Raw genomic sequence first — 13,692 nt, 5'->3', positions numbered from 1 at the left:
GAATTAATAATAATAATAACAACGATAATGATGGTGATAACAATAATTCTATTATTATTATTATTATTATTATTATTATTATTATTATTATTATTATTATTATTATTATTATATCAGAAAACTGAGACATGGAAAGTAGACCTTTTAGTATAATGGTATGTATACAGTGTTGCCTCAGAAAATTATTTTGAAAACTACTTACTCCGTTTCACAAATGCCAGATGTAATCTAAAGCATGTTAATAGAGTATTGTGAATATTGTATTAGCTTATTGTTCAAGATAGTTTTAAATGATGATGATTGTGTAATAGTAGTTAATCAGCTTTGTAGATTTCCCCTCAATATTCATTCTCTTCATACTTGAATTCTGGGAAAGTCACCATCCTCAAATTTTTTCCCTAGCTTGTAGTCTTTGAAAAGACCACTAGAAATACAGTACTGCATTACTGCACAGTTAATAATAACATGTATCAGTCAAGCAAATCTCATTGGAAGATGCTGAAAAAGAAATCTGCTTAGAATCAGCTTGGAAAATGCTAAACTATTTCCTCAGCTATTATTAGATTGACATGCAGTTTATATTTTAATGTAAGCAAAATACATAAAATAAGCAAATAAAGTAATATGTTAATGGTATTATTGTGTTTGAGATGTACCTCAGTTACTGTGCTTTACTGATAGTTTACTGATTTTGCAGTTTTATAAGGGAATTGAACTGGAAATAATATACTGTAAATAATATATTCTTTGGTCAAAGTGTTTCCCACTAAAATAAAGGACAGTCTAAGATGTGGATTTTTGTGCAGCTCTGTTGTTAACTATGTATATATTTTTTTCTTTTCCCTTAAGGCTATTCACTCTGTTGCCTGGCATCATGAAGGAAAGCAGTTTATCTGCAGCCATTCGGATGGCACTTTGACCATATGGAATGTAAAATCGCCTGCTAAGCCTGCTCAGATAATCACTCCACATGGTAAGTCTGAATAGATACTGTATTTTTTTGCTAGAGCAGCTGTCATTAAGATTACAATCATTCTTTCAGCACAGTAAATCACATCTAATAGTAAAAACCTTTCCAGAATAGTATTAAAGGAGCTTCAGTGTTAGGTAATATTTAAGTTTATACATATTGTGTATATTATCTACTTTTAAAGAAAAGTGAGCAGTGCAACAAAATAAAATTAACGAGAAATTACCTAGTATTGATAGAAGACTATAAAATAAATGTCAGTCATTTTGATTGGGCTTCAGGTTCTCAATAAAAATAAATGCATAAAGCAAGCAAAGAATCATTGTAGAAATCGTCTTTGTTTAACTTCTGATTAAAGCAAGTGGTAGATATTTGCAAACTTTACTTCACTATCATTATTTATGACTTAACAGTTACACATATATATTTAATTTCTGCTGTAATATTGTGTCTTGACATTTTCACATGTGAAAAGTAATAGTTTTTCAAATATACACGTTAGTTACTGAGCAACCCCCCTTCAACTGTAAAGAAAAAGTTTTACTATTAAACTGGTTGTAGCATTAGTTACAGCGTTTAAAAGAAAAAAAAGAATAGAGTACTAGGAGTTGTCAGTCGCATTACCTTTTATATAAAGTTCATTCTTCATATATTTTTTCATATTTAATGACATATTTGAATGTCCTGCTCAGTATGCTTCAAACCACTTTACTGTCAATGACATTCAATGTTCTTGTTGTCTGTGAGTCAAAGTACAGTATATTGACATAGAATATACAGTGAATAGGACATGTCAAAAACACATTAAATAACATCGCAGGTCATTGCTGTTGCCATGAAGCCCCTTTTCACATTGAAGTTCTTTTGCTCAGATATTGCACATTTTGTACAAGCTTCCTGTCATGTTTATTTACAGTACCACTATTATAGATATTGAACTTCCATAGGTGAATAAGATAAAAACAAGATTTGTTTATAAGGCTGCGTAATTGCTGCTGAATTAGATTTAGAACAGATAAAATACTTTATGCAGGCCATCTTATTCTTATTTGGCAAAGAATAAATTTATAGCTGGCTTTGACTGCAGGTAGTGGATTAAATGCCCAGTTTTTAGCATCAGCAAATTATTCCAAGGAACTCGTGTATCTGTTTGAAACCGCAAAATTATTATTCAAAAATATAACCAAAGAAGAAAAAAATTATTCAATTTACATGTTTCTGTCAATGAGTTAAAAACCCAAGCTCAAATGTCAATCTCAAATGTCAATCAACAGAACGTTGATAAGTATTTTTGGATGGTGCAGAGGTAAGAACTTCTGCCTTATAACCAAAAGGTTGCAGGTTTGAGTCCGGGCTCTCCGCATTTTGAGTAGTGAGCTACTATTATTATTATTGTAATACAATAAAAACATAAATTTAATTCGAGTCTGTAACACCCCGTGTAAATTTTGGCTACTTGTAAAAAGTTAGCTGTGACGCTGTGGTTGATGCCTGCTCAGAACTATTTGTTGTAACGGCAATCAAAGATACAATGTTCCGCGACTGCTGTCAGACTATCATGCATGATTTGTGCTTTGACAACAAAGACGCCCGTGAAGAACGTGTGAAAAACAACAGATTTTACTACGATTTCAGATATCTGGCAATGTTTTATTTAGAACTGTGTTTTGAGTTACAACCCAGGGCAAAGACTTTCCGAGTCTGTGGTCATAAAGCTTATGGAGCCATTTTCATAACAGACTCAGGAGTTACATACTGCTCCACTGATCTTATTACTAGCAGCATACTTTGATTTACTGGGTCATATTTACTTAAGTGAAATAACTAGGGAGGGGGAGGGGGGAGAGTACAGCATACTTGTCTGAGGATAAAACCTATTTGCACTTCTGTCTTTAAGTTTTTTTGTGAAGAACAATTTGCAAGGCTGCAAATTATTGGTGTTCAGAAAGCATGTCCTAGTTCCTCTGTTTCTGTTACCTGTAATTCAGGTCGTTGGATCATTATCCACTTGATAGTAACTAAATGGATGAGTGAATTGTAGTACTTTTTTTCTCTTGGTATGTGCTGTTCTTCAGCTACTTTTCCTGTTTGTGCCACTCACGCAGTGCTAATAGTTTTGGACAAGTACTAAAGGTTAATCTTGATGAACTTATTGAACAGGTTAAAGGTGTTTTAAAATTTATTATCATTTTAGGTTAAGGCAACAACTTATAACACTCTTATAATAAGCCCATTGTGGCATTTCTTGTGTTATTGTAGGCTATACAAAAATAAATTATATTGTATAATTGAGAGCTACTTGAACAAAAGACAACACTGTAACATATCCATATCTATATACAGACATACATAAATGTGAGTTATTTTTCTATTTGTAAGTATGAATTATAATTTAATACATTAAGGAATGCTGTTGCTATCTCAACTTCAGCAATTTTTTTTTAAATATGGACTTGCTCTGTGGAATCAGATCAGTAATGATATTCCCATATTAATGATACCTAGTACACACAACCAGTGTAACCTAATGGCAATTGCTAATTTAAACCACGGTATTGCTGGTTCAGCCTCAATCTTTGCCTTAATGTGTGATACTGAGCAAATCATTTAGACTACCTTTGTGCAATTTAAAGAAAAATAAGTGTAAACAATTATAATATAACTCTGTGCTTTAAAGATTTTTAAGATAAAGTTCATCAAAAGAAAAGCCACTGTATAAAATAAATAAAGGTTGTTTAGGTTAATACACTACGGTACTAGTTTTCTGCCTGATATGAAAGGTGGTATCAGATTAGTGTGTGTGAGGTATGTATCTTTGTAATTATTTGTTTATATAATATTTCTGTTTACTGTTTGAGGATGTAGTAAAAACTAGGCTGTTCTTCAGCTCATCACTGACACAAGAATATATAAATTTAAAAAATCTGAAGTGTCCCAAAAATCAGTTTCTGAACATTGAATGGGGCAATGTTTTTGGCTATGCTAACAGCACAGCAACAAGTGCTGCATGTACAATCTTTTCCTAGAACACTGGCCCTCTTGTGGTTCTTGCTGATTCAATGATATAATAACCTTAGGCCACCCTCCCTTGTGGCAGGTCAGAAAAGAATTATACATGTAGCTGCGTTTTCTCCAAAATTACCAAAGTTCATCAGCTCTAGCTTAAAAATGGGATTCAACAAAAGCCTGACGCGCCTAGAGAATAAGGCCACTCCTCAAAAAACGCTGAAAGACTACCTTCACATTGCTCCCTTCCTTGCTGGGCTTATTTGTGGTTGTTTTGTTGCACGATATGCTTCCCGCACGGTGCTTCACATACTCAAAAGCTCAAACAGCACCTACTGATTTTAGATTGTTTGCTTTTCTCTCTCTCTCTCTCTTGCTCTGACATTCTCTGCTCCTGACGGAAGGGGTGTGAGCACGGGGGCTGTTCGCACCCCTAGAGGATACGGCCGCTCCTCAAATAACGCTGAAAGACTACCTTCACATTGCTCCCTTCTTTGCTGGGCTTCCTTGCAGCTGCTTTTTCAAGCGACATGCTTCCAGCACAGTGCTTCGCATACTTAAAAGCCCAAACAGCACCTATTGATTTTTGATTGTTTGCTTTTCTGTCTCTCTCTCTCTCTCTCTCTCTCTCTCTCTCTCTCTCATGCATTCCTTTGAAGAGGAAGATATGTTTGCGTTCTTTTAATTGTGAGACAGAACTGTCATCTCTGTCTTGTCATGGAGCACGTTTAAACTTTTAAAAAAGAGACAAATGTTTGTTTGCAGTGTTTGAATAAAGTTCCTGTCTCTCTACAACCTCCTGTGTTTCTGTGCAAATCTGTGACCCCAAGCATGACAATATAAAAATAACCATATAAACATATGGTTTCTACTTTGCAGATTTTCACCTTTCGCAGGGGGTTCTGGAACGCAACCCCCGCGATCGAGGAGGGATCACTGTTTATAGTATAAAACATATTGTAACTACTCATGGCACCCTCAGAGAGTCATCTACAAGCAGCAAATACTGAATTAATAAATAATGACAATATGTGATTTGTTTGACATACAACTCTTGGTTTAACCTGGATGATTTACTCCACTTCTACTTTGCATGACAGTTAGACAGAAACACAACGTGTGTTCTTCCCCACTTTTGCTTTGACCAGGTCATCATTTACATGCTGAGAATCAGAAATTTGTCTTCGTAGAAGCTTGCCCAGTGAAATCAAAAATTGGATAAAGTCATCATAGACTCCCATTTGAAAAGGCAAGATGATAATTGTAGGTATCCAACCAGAAATATGAATAGGTTATTTCTCAAAGGGATGTATGTATATCAGGTGGAGATATGAAAAATAACACAACATTACTTGGTGATGTACAGAATTTCACTGAACTGATTGGTAGTATTCAAAAATTTCAATTCAATTTGAAATGGTCCATCTTAATATATTTTTAATAGTATTTAAAAATAGGCCAGTGTCAACACTCCTATCAAGCACTATGGTCTCCCTTGAAGTAATTTTATGAATCTTTATTTCTAATCGGACAGCTATGAAACTGCTTGTTTGCACTCATTAAAATGTTTGTTATAAAATGAATAAGAACCTCACTCAGAATTTGGTATTTTAATTTTGGAAAGACATTTTAGTTTGTAGGTATTCTTCAGTGCATTTTTGACAATCTGTTTGTATGGTTTGTCTTAGAAGGGGAAATTTCTGAATCAGTTTCATGTATTTTTGTGATTATATTCTTGTTCATTGAGTACATAATCATGCACCAACTTAGGGCTCCATTTGAGACCGACCATTTGGCCACATGTCAGGGAAAAAGTGTTAAGGTCATTGCAGTAAGGTTCTATGGGTCTGATGTAGGTCACCTGTAAATATACTTTAAGTGCTGGTATGGAGTAGCACAAACAGATTTTCAGGTGTCAGCATTCACATGCCTGGCCTATTTAAGGCAGTGTTTTTAAACCACTTCGTTACACTTCTTATATGTTGCAGGATGCCATCGTTGTTAGCGAGTGGGTTATGGTAATTCACCTAAGTGATTGGCAGTGATGATCATTGAGTTTCACCATTTCTAAACAAGCTAGTTTCACTCTGGGTATCCCCCAATCTTGCTCTGTTTACAAAGCGGTTGGTTTGTAATAGTTGCTAGTGTGTCATCAATAAATTTAGAAAAGGCAAAACTTGGTCAAGGGACCATAAAAGTTGAAAAACACTAGTGAGAGGAATGTGTTGTGGGCCAAATGCATAACAATTAGCCTCGTGGAGCAGTGCTGAGAAAAACAAACCTTACAGAACCCTCCAAGAATCAGAAAACATATGGGACCCTGTGAATTAGTAATAATAATAATAATAATGAAAATTTTTTACTGCTACTAGTTTTGGCAATTTCTAGAACATTATTATTGCTCTATTGTTTTCCTATGGCCCTCAGGTGTAAGTACATCTTGTCTCAACTCAGTCAGCCATAAATTGGGGCATTGATGGTATTCATCTAGACTTTTCCTATACATTTTTAACACTAGAATTCCTGAAGCCTAAGCAAAAACTCATAATCTCGGCCCACCTTAAATTCCTCCGCACCTCTCCACCAGCGTCTTTTGTTTTGTAAATGTGCCAATCAGCACTAGCAGCAAGCAGCCTGCTACCCCAATCCCACCCCCCCACCCCCACCCCCCTCGATGGAGCTCAACACGGGCAAAATCGTTCTCCCAGCTCAAGCCAAGGCTCCTTATCTGTTTGTGAGGTTCCTGGAGTTGTATAGGGTAAATAATACAGTATATCGTTACTTGGAATACATGCATTTCATGTGTGTTCCGTGTCTACAAAGATTTGGGTAAGTGTAGGATGAAAGGAAATGTGAGGCAAGAAATGCTGAACACATACCTAAAGCAGAAACTTTTTATATGTTATACTAATAATGATGTGAAGTGTATAATGTGTGAAGACTTTAGTCCAAATATCAAATAAACATGTGCGCTTTTATTCAAGAATATAACCAAAGAAAAAGCATTTGATTTACATGTTGCTGTCAATGAGTTAAAAACCCAAGCTCAAATGTCAATTGACTGGGAGTTTTTACGTATTCTTGAATGGTGCAGAGGGTTTGAAACTGGATGCTCTGCATTTTGAGTTGTGAACTGCTATTATTATTATCATTACTATATTATAATAAAAACATACATTTGATTTAAGTCTGTAATACCCGGTGTAAATTTTGGCTACTTGCAAAAATTATGCTTGTTTTTTTTTTTATTATTCAGTTTTATTCTCTCAGTGACGTGTACGTGGCACAACAAACTTGCCTCTTCCTCTCTGAGTTGATGGCAGTGGGTGCTGGGGCTGATACCTGTTCAGAACTATTTGTTGTACTGGTAATCAAAGATACGATGTCCCATGACTGCTATCAGACTGGACAAAGGCAGGACCGTAACAACAGATAGCTTCTTCACAGCGCTTTCTCTGGCTAATAGACTGCTGCACTGTAACAGTAAAATGGGGTGCTGTACCATTTGAACATGAGTTGTCATTTGAACATGTTTTTTTTTTGATCTTGCCTGTACTCCATGGCATAGCATTTTCAAATAGTGACGTTTTCATGTATGAATGTGTGCGAGAGATGTAGACAGATTTGATCTCATTCAAGTGATTACTGGAACATAAAATAAACACTTTCGCAAAAGTATAACAAAACAAGTGTGCTTTTATTCAAGAATAAAACTGAATAACAAAAAATTGAAGTGACAATAAGATACCGTGAAGACATGATTCAGCAGTTTTTGTCTGCCTGCTTATACCCCTTCAATAGCTAAGTTTCCATCCAGTTTTTTGCGACGTTTTGTTATCGACAAACAGAATATACGTAAAAAAAATGTGCGAAATTTGCTGTCTCCAGCCTGTTTCCATCAAACTGGCTTTTTATCGATAAAATGGTGTGCGTGATGACGTCATCCCCCCCCAAAACGAACTGTCGCATAACTTTTGTTGTATCGCGAAAAAAATCTGCCCTTGAGCCGTTTTCATACATAATTTTGTGTATGTCGCAAATTATCTACCTTTTGTTTTCCACGTTACACCCCCTCCACTAAACAAAGAAATGGAGAGATTATTCAGACAGTTTTTTGAAATTTGCCAGCTTACTGTTATTTCAGTTTCACAAATAATTGGAATTGTACATAATATCCGAAGACGACAGCAGAATGAAGCAGTTGCTTGTCTGAATAGCCCTAGAGCTTGAAGAAAGTACCCCAGTGCGACGAAACCCACGGGTATGGGAGAGACGACGGAATAAGACCTTCTGGGAGGAGGTGGTGGAGAGACACTTAACAGAAAATCTCTGGCTGCAACATTTTATAATGACACGGCCGACGTTTGACATGTTGTGTGGATTCATCAGTCCTGATGTTGCGCCCATCACAGGTTGCCACCGACCACCGGTTCCAACCCAAAAGCGGATTGCCATTGCCCTTTACAAGCTGGCAACCTGCGCCGAGTATAGAGTAGTTGGAGAAACTTTCGTGGTTAGTAAAACTACCGTCCATCGATGTGTATATGCTGTGTGCACCGCTATTAAAGAAAAATTAATGCGGCGTTATATCAGACTTCCGACTGTAGCGGAGGCCAATGAAATTGCATACCGCAATTCCTTGGTGCATCTTGTGCCACAGATTTACGGTGCGCTGGATGGCACGCATGTGCCTATTCTTCCCCCGACGGAAGGCTACCGCGATTACATTAATCGCAAAGGGTGGCCATCTATTGTTCCCCAGGCCCTTGTTGATGACAGGTGCATGATACGAGACATTTGCGTTGGCACTCCTGGAAGTGCCCATGATGCAGCTGTGTTTGCAGCATCGGATCTGTACAGGTCAGCCTACCTTTCAACATCCCTTCACAGTGCGATAACAACTGAATTAACCTGCTTCCCTTAAGGTTTTTAATTAAAACTGAAATTTGAATTAATACAAAATAACGACGTTTAATCAAAAAAAAAAAACTCTCTTTATCAGACCATGCGAGCCGCTCCGCCATTCTCGTTTTGATTGCACGTGATGAAAATGTGACACATTTATTTGCGTTAAAGCCCTTTTTTCCGACAAAAACGGTTTCCAATGTAGTTTTTGCGACATCTGAAGTATCGACATGGAATTTATGCGCTAAAGTTAAACGGAAAAATATTATGTCGACATGTACAACATTTCATCGATAATTAGCATTTCCATCAGCTATATCGGTAAAAAATTTGAAGCGCTAAATATTTTTTCGCAAAAACTCCTTGGATGGAAACCTGGCTAATGATGTCTTTTACAGGTAGCAAAACTTTACACCAGCTTTACAAGGCTTCTTCTTTTTGGGTATGTACATTGTCAGCATATAACTGCCAGATCTAAATACTAGCGTGGCGAATTGCTCGTGTACTAAAGTGACTATAGCTGCAGGTAGAAGTCCCATTTTAATCCTTGCTGATATTCCACTTAACTAAGAAGAGCAACTTTTCTTATATGGCATGCTTCTTTTTTTTTTTTAACAAAATAAGTTAGACTCCCATTTTCCAGCTTTGTGAATTTCTCCTTTTCTTTCTGCATAACTTTACATATGTTAATAGTGATAAGAAACAAACTGTTCGGAAAAGAATAGTTTATCAGGTCTATTATGCTTCATGTGAAGCATTCTCAGCCCATCAACCATGTATTATGAGCTATTTGAAATTTAAAGTGTTATAAGGATGAAAAAGAATCACAAAAATGTTGGGGGATGACCACCACATAAATAATAGTGAAAAAATAAACATGTCTTTATAGACAGAAGTCCAAAACAAAACTAACATGTTGAAAGCTGCTCAATAAATATGGATATGGTTGAACAGAGGAAGAGGTGGAGTCAGAGATGCCGGAATAGGAACTGATGTGGCAGGATGTTGGGTTCTGGGTACCAGATATGACACCATCTGAGAGTGCCAGAAGTGATGTCAAAAGGGGCTGGACTGGTGGTGATGTCATTAAGAAGCAGGTTCTTCGGCTGGTCTTTAGAGGGATAAAAGGAGAAAGGATCAGGCGACAGCGCTAACCCCTGGTCCAGGTAGGAAATAACACTATTTGAGCCTGTAAATCGTCTCCTGTGCGCACTTGTGTGACAATAGTTACATGTGAGCATGAGTTTTGTCATACTATTTTCCTTCTGCTGAAGGTTTATGGAGTTCTGTAAGGCTTGAATGAATTTTGCAGTGAAAATGGGGATGTCACTGTAACATTAAATAAGTTTTTCCTAGTAGCATCTTGGAAAGATGACCTTAGAGCCTGATTAGAGGAATGGTGATGCACAAGATCAACAATATACTGCGGAGCTCTATCAGTGAATATTGTCAAGCTTGGGTCACAAAGTTGGACAGGAGAGTACAGGAGGATTTCCAAGGATTAGAAACTTTATTGCTGTCCAGGCAGATACAAACACAAGTCTCTTTCAGAAGTGATCTGGCCACACAAGGAACAGCAAACAAACTTGACACCTCAGCCCCGATTCCTGAACACAAACTCTTCAAGGAGTTACAGCGGCTCGAAAGCGGTGACTGGAGCAGAGAGAGTCTGGGGTAAGAGAGACAGGAGAGAAAGACCTTAGGATGGCTGTGGCTCGGTCTTTTAAATGTTTGAAGCCCCGCGCGAGCTGATTCCGCAAAGAGGAGGTGTAAGAGTATGTTTGTTTCCCATTGAAAAACTTTTTAAGAGGGAGTTTCTGAAGAGTGGCAGAAATCACAATTTGAAAATTTTAAAATGAATTCTGTATTCCACTGAGCAACATTTTGTATGGATTGTAAACAAGACACGGACCTTGTACTCAAACAAGTAAATATAGATCTAAAGTAACCTAAATGTTTTGAAATAAAAGCATGAACAAGCATTTCCATTTCTACATTGGAGACTATTGATCTCAGCTTAGAAAGGTCCTTTAACTGAAAAAAGCACAAGTGAGAAATAGAACTGACCTTAGCATCCACACAATCTTTTTTTTCAAAATCATACTCTTTAAAATATTTAACTTATTAAATCATCCAGAGCAATGAGTGTAATACTACTATTTTATATTTTAATTTGCATGGTATTAGTGAGCATATTTATACACATAATTTATTTTTACATCTCATTTTGCTTTACTGCATGTGTCTACCAACACTATAAATTGATTTAGCAACATTTGGAGTACAGTACAAGACAAGAGAAACTACGCATAAGCTGTATTACATACTTATGAGGCCTCATTTCAAGTACTGTGTGTAATTTTGCTCACTTTAATGAAGGAAGAATGCAACAGGAAATCCACAGAAGATATACTGGACTTATTTTAGAAATGTATCCTGCTATGCACTTTTATCTGCTCCAAGGTTAATTCCTTGAGAAAAAAAGGGTAAGGAAAATTTTTATAGGTAATCAATCACAAGTTCAGATAAATTTATAAACTCACCCAATTTATGTTTTTTCCCCAAATTGGTATTTTAAGCATAAATAATAATTTAAAAAAGTAAAATGGTTCAATGTACAGTAAATACATTTATTTTGACTGAACCCTTTAAAGCAGAAAAAATGTAAACCCATAATTTCATTTTTTGTCTCTCTCATTTTCTTTGAATGTAAGACTTATCATAGGACTCGTTGCTTAAAAAATAAAAAAAAATACAAAAGAGTAAATCTGAGTGACCCAGTTTTCTGTTGCCTTCACTCTAGGCAATAGTAACCAATTATTTTAATCAGATAATACATCAGAAACAAAACTAGATCTGCTTCCCATTAGAATCTTTTAATGCTTCTGTTGCCACTGCTACTACTTCCATCTACCAGTGTTATGTAGGAGACTTCTCTGTGTTTGTATATCCAATTATTCTATAGAGAATTTTCATCGAAATTGATTTTTGAAAGACGTCATAAATTTTGCTGCAGTTTTCAACTTCACTAATTTTTGGCCTGTTGGTAGTGTTTGCATTGAATGTATGAGATCTGTTATCTTTAAAATGCTTCACCTTGAAATGCATTGGACTGTATAGATCGGGGTGGGTGTAACGGTGCGAGTTGGCTCCATGCTATCCCACTAGGAGCCTCTTGAACCTGCCTCCACCAATAACGTTTCTGAGGAATGAGCCGAGCAAATGAGGATACCACACAAAGCAAAGGGAAGGTGAAACAGTGCTCAGTGCTTTTATTAAAACAATCCACACAAAGTGTCCAAAAAGTGTAGTGCAAAGTTCAGTAAATAAATAATCCAATAAAAAGTGAGCTGTGGAGGTTAAAATTCAAAAATAAATCAAGTAAAGACAGGGTTAAAAGCCATCTGGAAAGAAACTGTCCTTTAAGAGTCTGGTGCATCTTTCTTAAAACTGATGTCTACTTGACTTAACCCAATATCGGCTCTTGCAGCGACGGAGACACCTTGTTGACAGACACAGCCAACCTTCAATGGGTCCAGGTCCCTGCTGTTCCATGGCTATATTAAGGGTCCCTCTCCAGACTTAGACTTGGGTCCCCATAGGCCATGGCACTCACATTGGTGCTCTCACTCCAAACCTCATCGATCCCAACTGCCTTTCCAGTCTTCTGCGGTGAGTTATTTACACTCCTGGTCACTCCTGCTCCTCATACATGCTCAGCTGGAGGAATTCCATTTCAATTGCCCTGAGTGGCGGCCACACACTCCTCTCCAGGGACTCTCCTCCCAGCTGGCTGCCTTCTCTCTTGAGCCCGCTCTCTTTAGCTCGCTCACTTCTGCATCGGCACTCTCTCTCTCTCTCTCTCTCCCTACCCTTCCTGCCCTCTTCTTTTTATTTAATGTCTGCTCTGAGGTCTGTGTTTTTTCCTCCTGAACCCTTGCGTTGCAGGTGTGATCGCCTGATTGCTGTCCCAGGCTGATAATGAGACAATCAGACCATCCAAATGTGCAACACACGGACGGCTGACCGCCTTTCACCAACCCAGAGACAGGCTGTCTTCTCAGCAGCTTGCTCACACCTGCTCCACTCCCTAGCGCAAGTATGTCCAATTATTTATTTAAAAGCGGCCAGTTTCTAAACCACGGACCCACTATGCCACAGTAAGCAACGTCAGAACTGGGGCCTTTTCATTCCAACCCAGTTGCTTAATTACAAAGCAATCCTTGCCAGTCTGACTTTTTTTTTTTTAAATTTTATCACTTTTTAGTGTTTTTAACTCATATTCTTATATTGTTGATTTTCTCCTTTCCAAAGATATCCTCCAAATGATCTGAATCTTAAAATGGTTGAGTGATTTTCAGTCTGTCACATTTTCCTCCTAATATGCATGATGAATTCACACATGGCTCCTTTGTCATTTGCTTCGTATTGCTAATAAGGAGCCATTAAAACAGTGAATGCAACTGTTTAAGACTGAAATAAGCAATTAAGGGTGGGGAATTTAAATTTTTTTTAATTAATTTTCTTGCTGTTTGTTTTTAACCCTTATAACTTTTAACTCTAAAACTGAAAGCCATCCACCACAAGCCGCCCGCACGCATCCATCCAGTGAATGGAGGCTTGTGATGGAGGCCGGGTGTTCACACAGTATTTGCTGTGACAGAGCGAGCTGAATATGCGTGTAAAGCGTGTGGAATAGAAAGTGATTTACGTGTCGCCTTTCTTTGCACTTGTTGTATATCAAGATGTAATTCAAATGCCTGGAATTGGAATGTGCTGCTCAACAAAAACTTTACCGTATGGACAGAAAA

General features: G+C 37.2%; 1 protein-coding gene across 1 annotated transcript in view; it reads left to right on the top strand.

Moving 5' to 3' along the window:
• The window catches only part of LOC114648702 (syntaxin-binding protein 5-like), a 580,738-nt gene that overhangs the window by 400,391 nt on the left and 166,655 nt on the right, over positions 1–13,692 (top strand). The window contains 1 exon segment of the mRNA XM_051924863.1: positions 850–973. Within this exon segment, the coding sequence (XP_051780823.1) occupies positions 850–973 (124 nt within the window).

This window comes from Erpetoichthys calabaricus, chromosome 3 (genome assembly GCF_900747795.2).
Source record: "Erpetoichthys calabaricus chromosome 3, fErpCal1.3, whole genome shotgun sequence".
Lineage (NCBI taxonomy): Eukaryota > Metazoa > Chordata > Cladistia > Polypteriformes > Polypteridae > Erpetoichthys > Erpetoichthys calabaricus.
Note: the sequence above shows the minus strand (reverse complement) of the source record. Positions and strands in the feature narration are given on the sequence as shown.